The sequence below is a fragment of the Gobius niger genome (assembly GCF_951799975.1).
Source record: "Gobius niger genome assembly, chromosome: 13".
Classification (NCBI taxonomy): Eukaryota; Metazoa; Chordata; class Actinopteri; order Gobiiformes; family Gobiidae; genus Gobius; species Gobius niger.
The window spans coordinates 9,132,278-9,149,453 of NC_136864.1; the positions used below are offsets into that span (position 1 = coordinate 9,132,278).

Below are 17,176 nucleotides of genomic sequence, written 5' to 3' on the forward strand. Positions count from 1 at the left end.
AAAAGAGTGAAAAATTGTGGGAGGTTTTCTTCCCCCTCGGCTAGGCCACGTCCCCTTGTATGACGTGTTGCCGCCTGTACCAATCCTGTGATTGTAGTAATCCCTGTAGTCCCATCTGACAGCGGAGAGTGAAAATGTAACAATAGTTTAAGCAGTGAATTCCTCTCTCTTTAGAAGTTTTGTTTACATTAGCATCAAGGTAAAGTAAAAATAGTGGCTGTGGCTGTCACGTGGCAAAAAACCATAGGTACAGACTTGCTTACCGTCGGTCCACGCTGTCCTCTCGGGCCCTGCTTGCCACCAATTCCCTGGAAAAGTCAAAGAAATAAAATGTATTTATTAATAAAAGCATCTCATTGGCAACACTTAAAGCTTTTCCATCTCCTTTTCCAATCTCCTAATAACTAATACACTCAGAGATCAGACAGAGACGAGTGCTAAAAAGGGCGTGCGAGTCTTGGATATAAAATAGATAGGCCAAAATAAATAATGAAATTGTTCCGGTAAGTGGTGGCCCAGAGGCGCTTGACAGGTTGAAGTAGGCCGTCAGGAGGAGCGCGGAGGGGGTGGGGGGGTTGTCAGGGGTGGGTTGGAGAGGGAGGTGATGTCGATCTTTATGTCTGTCGGAGGTCTTGTGTTGTCAACATTACCCGCGCTCACCTTCAGTCGGGCTAAAAAACTAATTTAAAAGTCTTCAGGAGGGACCTCGCGGCAGACAGGCGCAGGCGAGGTTCGATATAAGCCGGGGTTCTTAGACTAAACGGGGCTATTCGAGGCCAGCCGAGGTGTGCTTAAAAGTACAACTGTAAAAGGTAAAGCGGAGATTGGGTGGAAGTATCGCGAATGGCTTCCAAATTACAAAGTAATGGGTGGATGATGAAATGTTTTACAATAAGTATTAGTTTTGTAGAGTATTAGTTTCAAACTTTTCACATGAAATATCGCGTGGAAAACGGTCGCCTTTCCAAAACCTCTTAACTTGGTCAGAAGATTAAACAACATCTAAACTAGATCTAAGCAAGGAATTGTCTAAAACAAATCTAATCCCTGACAAAACAGTCACTAAACCAGATTCACGCTATGATTCAGTCAACACATTGTATAAATAAATGTAATTCAATTTTAGTCAAAAAAAAATTCTTCAATTTTAGTTAGTTAGCTAGTTAGTTAGTTAGTCGACTAAAATTGCAAGTAAATGTAGTCAACTAAATTTAAAACAAATTTAGTCGACTTTGCATTATAATATTCATTATGATCAAGGTCCTCTGCTTCATGGAGCTTCTCCCACATGAACAAAGCTCAGAGCTTTTCCTTTGACAGTGAATTTACATGATATGAAGCTCTTTCAGACTGTCAATGGAAGTTTGGATGATTTTAGTCTCTCATTTTCATTTTTATTTAGTCTTATTTTAGTCGACTGAAATATATGGACATTTATGTTATAGTTTTAGTCTCATGAAAACTTTTTATTTGGTTTTAGTCCAATTTTAGTCAGCAAAAATATCACTTTGACTAAATTAAGACTAAATATTTAATTTTATTTCATTCATTATGTCTTCTTGATAACAAACATAGTTTTTTAAGGTTCTTTTAGAAAGACCTAAGACCTTGTTTGTTTTACCTAATATTTTAGTCGCCAAAATTAACACTGCTATGATTAAACATGAAACCATGATTAAACTAGGTCTAAACCAAGTCTAAATCAGGACTAAACCATGACTAAACCAGATTTTAGCCAGTAACCAGCGTCATGCTAGAACTGGGCCAAACGAGGCCCAACTTGGAGAAGTACGGCGATGATAAACGGTATACTTGACTTGTGCTCTTGCTGTTGGTGCATTTATCCAGGCTTAGGATAGGCTTCTTAAAAGGTAAACTGACATAATAGTATAAGGATTGTAAATAACATGCACTTCATCCAAGCTTTGGTCCTTTTACCCTCTAGTTATAAAAAAAATGGCATGCAAAAATCATTTCTTATTAAAGTTTTTGTAGTGAAAGGTATTGATGTTGATGCGGGGTCTACCCAGACATCCAATATATAATTTATTGCGTGGATCATGCGGCTTACCCTTGCTCCTTTCTCTCCGTTAGCTCCAGGGAATCCATTGAAACCGGTGGAGCCCTGTAGAGACAAAAGCAGAATACGGTCAAATACGGGCATTAGATAAAGCTTACGGTTTCTGAACCATCAAGGACAATTTATTTATGAACAGAGGGAGCATTGTTGCAGAAGCTTCACGACATGAGGCATTGTAATATTTGACAGACTGTAATGGGCTGCTCAATAAATTATTGTTATCATAATAATAGGGGACGCAATATCCATGTCACCAAGAGAAACATAATATTGCATTTCATTTTTGCAATATTCAAGTCAGTTATGAAATATTGTGCAGCCCTATAAAGTAAAAATATAGCGTCATGATAGAAAGATGTAGCAAGTTTAATCTAGGGCTGATGGGCTCTTTGTACAATGTATTATTATTAACAAAAACTACATTATACTATAAAATAAACGTTTTGAGATCATCAAGTGCATGACTGCTCAAGGTCAAAAGTTTTAAATGACCTCATTTTATCCAGCAACATCTCTCACTCCAAACTTCTGTCAAAAGCGAGTAAATAGTAGCTCCACTTTGATGCCCATGGCCAGTTAAATGATTAGGCTTTAACAGTGTGTGCCCTCTGTTAGCACTGACGTTGCCAGATGAGCAAATATAGCCCCTCGGTTAAAAGTGCCTGGGTGAACAGAACAGCAGCTTAGCCTCGTGAAGAGTCACCTTGCGCCGCATTAGCCAACACCAGAGCGCATGTAAATAATACGGGTTAAAGGCTTGTTAACCTCTCACAGAATAAAGCAAGGTTGTATGTAAATTGGCCTGTTCCTGCACTGAAATCTGATATTTTCAAGTACTTGTGTATAAAATGCAATTACTATGTGTACAGGCATTGGCTTTTGACAGTGTGACCAAATTATAGCTCTGTAAAGACCAATTAAAATGACTATTAAAAAAGACTTACTTTGTAAATATGTCTAGATGAGCATTAGACAAACGTTTGGTTCTTGAAACAGAATATTGCGATAGTTTAGTTGCTCTTGCACTGAAAGACCTTTTTTGTGAACCAACTTAAAAAAAATGACAGTAACACCAAATTACAATAAGTTTATTTTCAAATGTTAAACAGACTGATATTTGAATCCCTTAATCCCAGCTTTAACCGAGCAGATTTTCGAAAATGAAGATGAAAACAAAAATTAACTAAAACATGACAAAAAAAGCGATGAAAAAGTGGCGAAAATGTGATGAAAACGCAACAATAAAGTGACAAAAACAAGATGAAATTGCAGCAAAAAAAGCCACAAAAAGTGGGCAACTCTTGCCCCTGGAGGCCACAAGCGCAACTGCAGGTGTCGTAGCAAGCTGCGATTTTTTAACTTATTAATTGTCCGTGAGAGTAAATACTACGCTGACAGAAAAGACAAAGGGAAAGAGGGATATTGTACATCCCATTACACAATGGAAATATTTATTTCCCCAAAACTTGGCTGTAATTACTGTTTAAAGTGACACTAGCCCGCAGTTAGCTTTACCCTGTTAGCTTTTTATTCATGATTCCATTAGTGTGTATTGGTGGCTCTGGTCCGGTGGCAGTCAAGTTGCAATTATGTTTTTCTGGCCAGAGACACCATGGGGGAGATGAAAGACCCCCCGATCACATCATTAACACTTGTATTACCCCCAGAAATATGACGAAAAGGATTTATTAAGGTAAACAAGTTACTTAGTACTGCTTTAAATCAAATCACTATTTAAATTAAATTTGACTTTTAAATATCAGTCTGTTAAACATTAGAAGATAAGTGACAAAACTACATATAACCTGAAATGCTCCACAGTGTGGCTTTAAGTGAATAGTACAAAGTAGGTCAACAACATGTAAATACTGTGCCCTTATGGAGCTGTATCTTATGCCCTGAGAAGTGTCGGTCATTTACATTCAAGTGAGTTCATTGCATTTTGTTACAACGTAATAAAAGATCTATTTTGTAAATGTAATGCTAAGAGCTCAAAGGGCATTGATGAATGAACAAGCACCTTGCCCTTGTGAAGAGCCACCTCATTTACAGAGCATTAGCAAGTGTACACTCGATTTAAATAATACAGGTTTATGTTCAGTTAGCCTCCCCTTTATAGCAAGGTCATATACACTTTTTATGCGCTGTATAAACTCCAGAGCACATTTATTATATGCATGCATGGATACAGATAGGGCAAAAGCATGAAAAAAAAAAAAAAAGAGAAGCGTGGCTGGAATGGAGAAAGCATGACGGGAGCTGCGTGGCGTTGGCTAATTTGTTTTTTCACAGATTTGCGGTTATGGTCAAACCGAGGGGGCGACTTGTGCCGTAGAGATAAGAGCGCGTCCACAGAAGCTCTTTTGCGAGCGGCCCGTCCAGAATTAACGGCGTGGGAAAGCTGTTAACAGAGACTGATGGGGCGCAGCCGTCCAGAAATACAAGCGTTGGGGATGATTCAGGCGTTGGGCCGATCGACCGGGGGATAGGGCCCGAGCCAAAAGCGCACTGTGACCCTGAACCGCACGGGGACAATGTTGGTTTTTATTACCTTATGGAGCAAAGAAAACAAAATAACTCGCAGTAAATAAAACACATGAAAGAAAAAAGCCAAACAATAGATAATTTAAAGCTGCACTGATGAATATTTCAAGAGCAAGAGATGGGAGAGGACCTATTCTATTCAAAGCTGGTCATTTGTAGTCAAAGCAAATAAGTTCCTTTTAAAATATTTATTGTCTAGTTTATTTAGTTTATTTGTTTATGTATATATAATTTCACTTCTGTTTTGTCAGTGGTTTTTATGACATCTTTTGTATGTTCACTCTGTGGTGATGCATTTTAGACATGCACCGATCCAGCTTTTTTTCTTTCAATACCGATACTGGGGGGTTTGAGTGTCTGCTTGTCAGATAGAGACTTTCTTTAAAGTGGCTGCTGTGAATGAAAAAGTTAAGGGTCCTCTTTTTTTCCAGTGTCAAATCAATAAACTGTTATATTTTCTTGCCAACGAGACTATCTATGAATAAAGTAATGGGAAAAAAACATTACACAAGGATCACTGGACTTTTCTACACTAATTATCCTTGGGTATAGAACAGGCTATTAATACAAATAACTCACATAAAGTGATCTGATCATTACACATATGTTACATTAATTATGCTTTAAAGAGACTAGATGCAAGTTGGTCATTCTATGCTCACTACTGCCACCTCAGGTCTTACGTGTAACTGCAGCTTCTATATTAAGCTTGTGCATGACGGCACTTCGGACCCGAAGTAACACCTTTTTGAGTGACAGTGCAGGATTTTAGAGGCAGTTGTGGTGAACAGGTCTGAGCTCATTCTACACATTAGGACATTGCTGGAACATGTGGAGGGAGGAAGATACTTAATTTAAACTCTGTATAGTCTCTTTAACAGTATTTCATAAACTAAAATAAAACAGAAGTGGCTCCAGAAGTGGCAATTTTGTTGTTGTTGTTGATCCAATCAAGATTTCTATTCCAGCTTTGATTAGTTTACGTTAGCATTAGCATGCTGCCGCTAGCATTAGCATACTGTTGCTAGCCGCTGAATTTTACATGGCAATTAAAAATAGGTTTGTGGAGGTTAAAACAATGGGTCTAAAACTAACTCTCCAGGTTCTGAGCTTCAAAATGACACAGTCTGACCAAGTTCACCGAGATTTAGTCAATGAAAGTTGTGTTTTTAAAGTGATAGTCTGGAAGTCTAAATATTTTTAAAAAATTATAATATGTGTAAAATCGACCACCTGGTTTACAAATATACATATATTTTTAATTTGTAAAGTTTTCACAGGTTACATTTCCCGGATATCTACAGCTAATCAGAGTCTAGTATCCTCCCGTGTTGACCAATGAGACGTGAATAAGCTTGGCAGGTCCAATCAGGAGGGAGGGGGAGGAGCTTGATCGTTTACTTTCGAAAATCCTGTTCCTGCTCTCCTCATTTTGCAAAATAAGAAGGGCTTTTTGGTGGGAGGAATTTACTGTCAAATTTCACTCTCTCCTCACTTTGCAAGCTTACAGACTATCACTTTAAAGCATGTATCGGATCAGTATGGGATATTTGTAGTCAATACCAGATATCATATTTCGCCTCCGAAATCTGATACCAGCATCGTATCAGTGCGTCCCTAATGCTTTTACTTATTTATTTCTAGGTAATTGTCACCAACAAAGCACTTGTGAAGACATTAACGCTCGTGTTTTAAGTTATTGGGTGAAATGTCACGGAATATGGCTGTAAGTTTTGCCACAGAGACAACAAGCAACTATGTGGTAAATAAACTTGCGATAAATAAACGCTGAATAAAGTGATGCGGGGTAATTTAAGAAGCGGGTTTTCACGAGTGTCAAATAAATCTGCAGATAAAGAAAGTTCCCTCATTATAAGTTGAAACAGTCAACACTCGACTTTAAAGCCATGTCTCTGAGTCACAGTTTTTTATGAATTCAAAAGGAATAAACTAAGGACTTCACATACTCCAGTTTAGAAAGTAAACTTGGCTACTTTGAATAAAGTCAAGACAAACTCATTGCCTCTTCCAAAGTTTTGTCATTTGTGAGTGCTCCAAAAGGACAATGACTTCAGAGCTGCAGAGACCGTTGTAAATAAGCTGCAGTCTGAGTGTTTTCACAAATTAGGTTTGTTGACTCATTTGTTTAAAATGCCAGCCACCAAAATTTGACACTTCGATAGAGGAGAAATGTTGGATACGAGTAGTTTTTAGTCTTTTTTCTTGCATCACGACGTCTATGAGGAAAGTTATGAAGGAGAGTTCAGAAGAGTGGACTCCTCTGGTACACGTTGCTGTGATCCGTAATCCTCTGCGTTTGTCTTAAAGGGGCTAAATGCAAGTTGGGCATTTTATACTCACTACTGCCACCTCAGGTCATACGTGTAACTGCACTGTCTATATTAAGCTCGTGCATGACGGCAATTCGGACCCGAAGTAACAACGTTTTGAGTGACAGTGCAGGATTTTAGAGGCAGTTCTACACCATAGGACATGGCTGGAACATGCAGGGGGAGGAGAATGCATAATTTTAACATTTGTAAACTCTGTATAGTCCCTTTAATGGGCTGTATCATGCAGAATAGACTTTTTGGAGCTTTAAACCATGTTGTCATGCTATTTTCTTATCAAAAACACAGTGTTTTTTGGTTTCATTCACGCAGTTCTAAGCAATCCTCCTGAATCAAGCTGTGAAGATGGAGCTCTTTCTAACCTACTCTGGACACGCCTGTTCTTTTTTCTTACTTAACGATAATGTCATGGAGGGGAAAAAAGCCAGTTATGCTACGAGGACTTTATTCAACCTGCCAAAGAAGAGGCCACTCGTCGGAAGTTGTTTTTTCTCTCCGGGATTCGGCGACTATCAGCCAAAATAGTGTTTTTTTTTCTCTCTTGATGGATGTTTGGTGAACCTTCGCCAGAATCAAAGTGGATTAACTTTTTTAACCAATGCGAGTCCAGTTATTGCAAACACCCGATGAAGCGGCCATGACAGAGCGGTGAGTCAATCAAAACGCGTGTTAGCTTGTGTGTTAGCCATTTATGAAGCTGTGTTGCAGATGTGTTTACTACAGTAAAGTTGTATGAGCGGAGAGAGGGGGCGGAGTTAACTGAATCGAAGCGTTGTGTCTTTCGGAAAATACAGAAAATACTTATATTTATCACAAAAATTAGTGCTCCATAGTGGTAGAGTTACGATATATATCATATAAATGCCTATAGTTTACTTTGGAATGGCTAAAATAGCATGATACAGATCTTTTAAATAGTCTTCACTTAAGCAACACAAGGCGCCATTGTTTTTAGTTTGTTTTGTAACTTGTTTCTTCTCTCTCTTCTTGTAGATATTAATTAGCCATAAGCATGAAAGTTAAAGGAAAGATTTTCAAAGTTGACATTTTGATTCAGCAATGAGATCACACACGCTTCTGATGAAAACTGCCTCGGATACGACAAAGACGAGATTATTATAGACCAAAAGAGACATTTGGACACATTCTCGCTCTACTGTTCCTAAGCCCAAACTATAATTTGCCGCGGTATGTAATTAATTTGTGGGCACGCTGACAGTCGGAGCAGAGCCAGAGGAGACTTGTCGCGCTGGATACTGTGTGAGTAGGTGTATCTGACCCATCATATCAGTGCTAAAGCTGAGTGCTGACATAGGGAGGGAGAGAGACTGATGTAGGGAGGAAGACACACAGAGAGAGAAGGGAAGCAGCGACTCAAATGTACTGCTTTTTTATTCCATTTTCATGCCCCAAAACTGCACTGAAGTGCCACAAATGCATGAAAATCTGAGCATATTCCATTCCTTAAGATCTGTAAACATTTCCTCAAAGCAATGAGGTATTTTTTGATACATATTTAAAAGAAAAATGGAGACAAGCGGTAACTTTTGAGCAAATAACTATGCAAAACTTTAGCTCAATGTGTTTTGGACCATATTTGTTGCATTTTCGACAAACTTATGCAGCAAATTAGTCGGGGCAATCTCATTACTTTCGGAGAAGTTTAGATTTAATGCCAGTTTGAATCCGATCTAATGCTTTTTTAATGATATTTAAGGCCCTAATTTGGGCACGATTAATCTAATAACTTTAACTGCTGCGTGAAAACCCCGCGAGACAGAGAGAAAGAAGTGGAGCGACAGACAGACACACAGACAGACAGGAAGGAAAGAGGCTGCAGCACCAGCACATTTGGACACCGGAGCAGAGGTGCACTGTGGTCAGCTAAAGAGCGCTCAAACTGTTGATGATGCTAATCTCCAGAGCAGCAGACGGGGCAGAACGGGGCAGGATGAGACAGGAGGAGCTGAGGACTAAATGCAGATCCCGGGTTTGTCAGCGAGACGCACGGGAGATGCACTTCTTTTGGATCTGCCGTTTTTTTTTTTTTTGAAGCGAGGCGCATTTAAGACGAGCCGAGTTTATGCAAATACGAGCACTTGAGTTCCAATTTCTCTGTGTTGCGAACTTGGCAAATAATCACAAGGTGAACAAAAGGTCACAGAGCTCTAGTTAAACATGACTCATAATAAGCAGTTGTCAAAAAAAAGGAGAAAAGTTGTATTTTCTTGCTTTTTCTTAGGAATGAAAAGTAGGTAAGCTAGGTGTCTGCATAAGTTGTGAGAGTTTCACAGCAAGATCCAGGAATGAGCTTAGGCAGTGATGAGAATATTGTGTAGCGCCATGAAAGAGGTTTAGTGAAGGCGATTATGACTGTTTTTGGGTCCTAAAGCATATTTTGAATTTGTATCAGGGTTTATACAGGCAAGAGCATGTCAAATTTAACGTGTTTAATGCTCCAAATACTAGATACTAAGATTTTCAAACCTTTCATCAAACAGTGGAAAAAGAATTGGACAAAACAGGCAACTTTTGAGCAAAATAATTTTCCAATAAATTTACATTTAATGCCAGCTTGAGTCTAATTTGATGTGTTAGAGAGTGTGTTTACATGCACTCGAGTAAACTGGTTATTAGGCCTATCCTGGTTATGACAATATTCTGGATATGATGTTTACATGTGTCTGAGAAACCAGGACAAGCATGTCCCTGTTTACATGAGCAACTACAGTATCCTGGATATTTAGGCTCCAGAGAGGGGCGGAGCTAATGACAAATACGGTAAGGAGCTAAATACTTTAGCAATGTTGCTAACGCATGGCTTTTTCGGACATTTCTCTGGCACAGGGACAAGAACTATCCAAGGAAGCACTTAAAACAGAAGAGTTCTTTCCCAGCTTCAGCGACAGACGTGAGAATGACTGAATGTTTGATCCATGTTTTTTAAGGCTACTTCAAAGTTTTGCTAAGTTTGAGAAGATATAAAGTTTTAAAAGTCCAGGGACCAGATAAAATGCTGCAGGAAAGTTTTTGCTCCTGTCGTATCTGTTTCAAAAGTTCGCTACTATACTACTGGTTTCTATTAGCCTGGATATTGGCTTATCCAGGAAACTGAAACCAGGATTCTGTGTTTACATGAACAAGACAAAACCAGGAAACTTAAAATTCTCGTTAGTAACCTGGATACTCAAGTGCATGTAAACACACCCAAAGTGATATTTAAGGCCTTGATTTTGGCTAAATTCATTTATTTACTTTGAATGCCCTGCAGAAACCCTGTGTATGGCTGTTGTCTGTCTGCCTCTAGGGATGGAAACAGTTCAAACGCTGGATGAGATAAACGTTCGTCGCTACACACCTTAGGTCCTTGTCTTCCAGGGTATCCGGGCAATCCAGGAACTCCAAGTTTTCCCTGAAAACATAAAAGCAAACATTTGTTTTTGTTATTCTCATGACACCATCCTTGCGAGTCCACCTCGGATAATTACATCACAGGATATGGAGTTTCTGTTACTGCCCACTGCGCTGAACCTGGGGAATTGTCATCATTTTTACTTGAACAAAGAGAAAACTACACCCGTTTCAAAGCCCGATGGATTACAGAGCAAAAGCCGCAATCCTCTGACTGTGAAGAGGAACGCTTTGTCCGCGGCTCAGTGACTTTTCTCATCTGCAAAGAATGAGGAAAAGTTCATTTTCCCATCGTGTATATTCCAATAAAGATTTCTATCTTTTCTCTTATTGCAGGAGGTGGGATGATCTTTGTGTGATCAGTTTTGGTGCAAGATTTCACCGTGTTTCGTGTCAGATTTTTACCTTAGACAGCCTTGACTGTAGTTGGCTTTCTGGCAACAGGTAAATGCACTCGCAAATCGATTCCCCAACAGGGACAAATAAAGACATCGTTCTCTGTGACGAGTCAGTATTGTATGATCCAATCAATGCAGTAATTTGATACAGTGATCACAAACCTAATAATCCCTTCTTCCACTTACTTTTATCCAATCATTTTTATTATTCCAGTATTGAACAAGTGTTGTATAAGCTGTGTTTCGTAAGAAGATAAAATGCACCATGAAGTGAAAAGTCAAAGCAATAAAAAGATGAAAGTAATAAAGTATTTGCATCTAAAACAAAAGTCATCCACACTTGCTGGTGCTCACATCCCTATTAGCAGTATCTTAGCATTCCTAGAGCAAAGTCAGCTCGTGTCCGAAATCGCTGCCCGCTCATATTTCTTTTACTTTAAATAACACTTCAGCTTTAGAACAGATTCTTGCGCCGCAGACGACGGCGCTGAGATCGATCGCAGCTCAAACTGACAATTCATATTGCAATTTTTCCCACGCAGAAACACCACTTTTATCTCCATGTTTTAATCCGAACCACAAGAACAGGCTGCAACCTTTACCAGCGATTTGTCAAAAGCGTTATGAATAGCCGTGCCTAAAATGTATCACTGTCCAGATCAAAAGCACATGAAGTCAAGGGGTTCGTGTCGTGGCCCAATTAAATGGACCGTTGTAAATGTGAAGGAACGAAGAGGAAGCAGAACTTCAGAACTTGAGGAAACTACTGCTAATCTTTTTTTACTTTAAGAAAAAGTTGATTGTTCAGATATTTGCTAACATCTTCCAACATACTCAAATTGATGCACTCTATAGGCTATTGGCACGTTGCATCACAATTTAGTAAAAAATCAAAAAGTTACTTGGCTAGATTTGCATTTGATTCGTTGTCTATGAGCATTAACATTTGACCTAATACTGAAAACTGAAAAAACTGAAAAAAGCGCTAGACCGATATATCGGGATTTTACAATATTGGCTATCGGCCCATTTAGCGTCCCATTGTTTTGCGTTGGAAAGAGCGAGTCAGGGCTTCAAAATTAGTCCTCCTACAACTTCTGAGGCTTCAGGGGAGCAAAGAAACATCATGGTGAGGATTAGCTACAAGTTTGTTAAAGCAGAACTAATGCCCCTAAAGGCCATAAACAACAGTTTTTTTTTTACCAATTAATTGTCCATGAGAGTAAATACTACGCTGACAGAAAAGGCAAAGGGAGAGAGGGATATTGTACATCCAATTACACAATGGAGATAATTTCTCTCAAACTTGGCTGTAAATACTGTTAAAGTAGCGCTAGCCCGCAGTTAGCTTTGCCCGTTAGCCTGTTAGCTTCTTCTGCGTGATTCCATTATTGTGTATTGGTGCTCCGGGTTGGAGAAGGGAAAGCTGCAAGTGTTATTTGCTGGCCAGAGACACCAGGGGGAGATGAAAGACCCCACAATCATCTCATTAACACTTGTATTACCCCCAGGGGCACTACGGAAAGGATTTATAAATGTAAACAAGTTACTTAGTACTGCTTTAAACACAAGTTTCACCAACTAAATCTCAGTAAATATGGACATGCTGCATGTCAATTCAATCGCTCAGGTAGTTTTGACTTCGCAACTGTGTTTTTGATCGCCGCGCAAAATGCTAGCGATAGTATACTAATGCTAGCAATAGTATAGTAATGCTGGTGGCAGCTAATCAAGGCTGGGACTGAAACTATGAATGAATCGCCTAAAGTAATGAAATAAAACCGGCCACTGCTGGAGTGCCAAGTAGCCTATTTATGTTTTTTACAGGATTATAGACCAGACATTTGCAAAAAAACCGCACAAAAAAAACATATCAGTCGACCTCTAATCTTTGGTTTGTCAAGTTTTTTTAACATAACTATCATGTAACTGTCAATCAAAAGATTACAATCCTTTACATTAAAATCACTTTCAGCTCAAATCTAGTCAGAAATGACCCAATTCGGAGTTAGTATTGTATGTTTCACCTTTTCTCCTGCGGTTCCCATAGGTCCTGATTCTCCGTTGGGTCCGGATTTGCCTTTGGGTCCCTCGGGTCCATCCTCTCCTCTGGGTCCCAGCACTCCCCCTTCACCCTGGAGTCAAAACAAAAAGCACCCACAGCCAATTAAAGGAGAATTCACTGCAGATCTTTAGACCTTGTTTTTAGTGAATAACTCGTCGTAATGATTAATTAGTAACACGTTGGGATAGCTGTGATATTATTCAGTCACACAGGTATTGGTTATTGTGTATATGAGTGTCTATTGACTTTCTCGTGGCCCATTGGTACAGTATGGCTGCACGATTATGGAAAGTCAATCTCTTCCTATTTCACTGTCCATGTACTCTAGGTCAAATATCAAGCAAAATCTTCATATAACCGTGTTATGTTCCGTGAAAAGGGTTAGTCTAATATAATATTTAACCTGTATTTTACAATAGTCCAAGCTACAAGATTAATGTGACAAGTTTATGGACCAAAGCCCTAACATAAAGCAAGCTCTCCATCTGAAATTATGGCATCATCAACTCCTCGACCGTGAAGGCGACCAGTATAAATATTAGCATTATTATAGCTCGGTGTATTCACCTTGTCTCCTTTCAGACCCATGTCGCCTTTGAAGCCGGGGAATCCATCTTCTCCCTATGAACAAAACAGACAACAAACATTATTTTAGAAAACTTACTGAAGAAAGAGAAAAGGGTGAAATATGAACAGGTCAATGAGTGCGAGAGTCATGTTTGCGAGTGCCTTCTGAGTAAATTGTGTAACTATGGCAGTAAACATTGTGGCTGCTCCGTTTACACATTGATTTTACAGGAAAAGGCCAATGTAGTGACAGCAGCTTCTTCTTTGCTGGAAACGTCTGGACGCATTCACACTGACACCTTGTGGTCAGATGAAAGAACAGACCCAGTGAGTGACCAGTACTTTTCTACGATTGCCCTGGTCCTGGTTTCGATGTGTGATTATACTGACATCTGGTGGTGAAGGCCGAGATTACAACAGTCTCCAACAAGGTAGAAAAGAAGCGTTTGTGAATGTAATCTGGGGGACATGAGCCAGTAGACACTCGATTTCCTTTTGTAGAGATAGTTTTATTATATGTTTCCAAACTGACACTGTGGGTCACCAAATATACAGTAGCTTTTTGTACATAATATTTGCACAATCCGGTTTATCACTGGCTCTTTCTTTCTACCATGTTTCTAATTCAACATGATGAATGAATGAATGAATGAATATTTATTCGGACCATGAACAAAACATAAAAACACAAACTTATAGGAACTCAAAATACAACCTGCCATGATTGAGGCAGTTGTGAGCTCAATATCAAATCAAATGTGCAGCTCAATACATTTACAGTTTAGGACAAACAATTTTGTTCTACCTTTTGCACATTTTAGATAGGGCTGTCCGAAAAGGAGTGGGGGGAAGTAAACACTTATTTAGTCCCACCCCTTTTAAGTACTCTCAATATCTTGTTCTATGTACTTATTAGGCTTCTTTATAACAATCATTTGAACAATGTGATCTAAATCCAAGTTGTCAGGAACACAGTGTGAATACTACCTACCAATGAACATCTGGTTTACAACACAACAGCTGAACATGAAGAGGCATACATTTTCTTCAGATACATTCTTAGAGAATATCCATTATTTGTATTTATACTTAAACTGTCTGATATTTGGACATTGTTTGAGGTCTACATGTAATTTATTCCATATTTTAGGACCACAAACACAACAAGCCCCTTCAATTGTATTTTCCCTCTCTTTCAGAAATCAAATGTATGTCTGTTTATTCCTGATATACAACATTAAAACGTACTCCTGAAATTGCAGTCGCTTGCCAAGGACCATTACCCAAATCAACTATTCACCACCACAATTCCTATCACTTGCCTAAGCTTTTCTTTCTAGCCTCAACAAATCTGTTACCTTAGACAAAAAGAGCTTCTTTCCCTCTCATTAGCTCCAATAACATTCCATGCAGTAAGAAAATGGGGACTTCTGAACAGAATCCATACAAATTGAGTCAATTGCTCATTATTTGTAATCATGGCTAGATCTTCCCTTTGCGACAATGAAGAGATGGCACTAGGTTGTTGCTATTTATACATTTTAGCGACTCCATGCACGGTGTATTCGATGGCTCTAACTCTGCAACAGCTGCACACCTACAAACAATGGTAAGGGAGCGGTGAAACTCCCCGCACAATCGGCCTCTTTCTTGCTAAATGTTCCACACTCCATTTGAAGAGCCTGGCACTCGGCCTCCATTACTGCCAGCCTGATGAGCTTTTAAGAGCTTTTCCACTTAGTCCATTCAAAGTGGTTCTATTTAGGTAGGAGCTATTACAGCTACGCACTTATTGTTCTCCGTAATAGCGTCTGTCGGCCATGTTGGGCAGGGTAAAAGAAGAAAAAAAAGACGTACCTTCTCTCCTTTGCCGCCTTTGAGTCCGCGCACGCCATCCGCTCCCTGGAGACGAGAACATGGCAAAGTGAGACGCAGTTTAATCAGGTAAAAACGTGTAAAGTAAAGTGTTTTACTTTGACCCCGCGGGGGCCGGGGTAGCCGATCGTTCCAGGAGGTCCAGTGTTGCCCTGAAAGAGACAAAAACAGAAGCTGAGGAGGATGATATGCAGTGTGACATGTTTACCTTTTCCTTTCGCTGAATGAGCTCATATTTGTTTATCCCTGCATCATAATCACAACCCTAAAACTATACACTCACGGGTTTCTTAAGGCGAGACACTGCAGGCGAATAGAGAAACTTTTTTCAAACTCAGAGATATCAATTTGAAGTCCCTGGCATAAATATGAGGGAGATAAGGCTTTGAAAGTTTTCTGTCATGCAATGTTTTGCTCATTTCCCATGTTTTCGGTGACAAACTCTGAATAATGGATCAAGACAGGATTATATTGATGGTTTTTTTTTTCATGGTTTGGTATTGCTTTAGTATTAATGAGCATTAGTAATCATTTTAGGGCTAGGGTAACGGTTGTATGGTATGAATAAGTGTATTATTAATGGCCTATTAGTATGTTAACAGATAAAAGTATATTATGTTGTTAATACTTTACAAACATATTATTTATGGTTATCAATGCCTTATTAATACTTAATGAGCACACCTTTATATAAAGCGTCACCCATGGTTTAATTTTGTTGACATATTAGGGACAGAAACAGGGGATTTTGGATTGTCATGTTTAGTTTTAGAATAGGCTGTTTATTAGTGGTGCTGTAAAAATTGTTTTTATGAAATTCAAAACTCAATAAATCAGGGCTAGGAAATAGATATGAAAAAAAAATCCCACAGAAAAAACCTTCAGAATATTGTTCAGTCCGAGGATGGATAATTTGAAGTCTGTAGGAGCTACTTATGTGGAGATATTGTCACACTGATGTGAGGAAAATGCATTTTGAGAAAATTGCAAATTACAAATGGAGAAACGTCAAATCAGAGCAATAACGAGACATGTTGTTGTTGAAGATTAGGGGTTTTCTTTTGCTTCCAGGTGAAGGTTTATAAGTCAAGAGATTAATTTGGCTTAAAACCCGATCATATCTTCAATAAAAACAAATGAAAAAACAAAAAAAAACATGTCTGTAGTGTCTCCCCTAGCCTGGTCTTACCATACCCTGGTACTTATTTCGTACAGAGGGTCTGGATCTTCACAATTGAGCTCTGTTTTCCAAAACTCTTGGGTTGTGATCGCTTCAATTGTGATCAATCTTTGGATATTTGGGAGCCGAGCCAGAACGGATTGAAGAGCTTCCTTTACTTTCGTATCTGCCGCCATTTCCAAACTATAACCAGTAAATCCGGCGCAAATGCTTGACTACAACCCCCGCCTCCCCCGCTCACTGAATGGTAGGTTCAAATTCAACCGATGTAACGCGGCCACTGAGATCAGACCCAGACGTTCATGTAGGGAAACGATAATTGCCCGGAGTTTACGGATGGCTAAGTCCAGGCTATGGCTCCCCTTATCTGCACATATTTCTATCTCAAAAGTGCTTCTGCAAACTCCCCCGGGACAGCTGGATATAAAGTGCATTTCATATTTGTAGATAATATGCCTAGAGCGTAGCGCTGATGTGATGACTTGCAGGGAGTCGTACATATATATATATATATATAAATATATGCATTCCTGGGAAATCATAGCATGCTGCGCAACTCCTCAAATCTGTTTTCAAGATCCACTGTATGCAGTAACAGGGGAGTAGTGAGTCGCTAACCCTGAAATGATACATTAAGGGATTTGGACCTGTCCCGATAACAACATTTGAAGGCAGTAAAATATTGAGATAAATGATATTATTAGA

At 39.2% G+C, this 17,176-nt stretch overlaps 1 protein-coding gene and 1 long non-coding RNA gene across 2 annotated transcripts in view; one reads left to right on the forward strand and one right to left on the reverse strand.

Moving 5' to 3' along the window:
* The window catches only part of LOC306973129, a 268,899-nt gene that overhangs the window by 91,165 nt on the left and 160,558 nt on the right, over positions 1 to 17,176 (forward strand). The gene's annotated exons all lie outside the window — the stretch shown is intronic.
* Positions 1 to 17,176, reverse strand: part of col11a1b (collagen, type XI, alpha 1b) — a 185,727-nt gene that overhangs the window by 77,826 nt on the left and 90,725 nt on the right. Inside the window, exons 27-33 of the mRNA XM_079569937.1 lie at positions 15,390 to 15,443; positions 15,274 to 15,318; positions 13,417 to 13,470; positions 12,812 to 12,919; positions 10,334 to 10,387; positions 2,072 to 2,125; positions 264 to 308 (exon numbers count right to left, since the gene is read on the reverse strand). Coding sequence (XP_079426063.1) covers positions 264 to 308; positions 2,072 to 2,125; positions 10,334 to 10,387; positions 12,812 to 12,919; positions 13,417 to 13,470; positions 15,274 to 15,318; positions 15,390 to 15,443 — 414 coding nt within the window. The remainder of the gene's footprint in view (positions 1 to 263; positions 309 to 2,071; positions 2,126 to 10,333; positions 10,388 to 12,811; positions 12,920 to 13,416; positions 13,471 to 15,273; positions 15,319 to 15,389; positions 15,444 to 17,176) is intronic.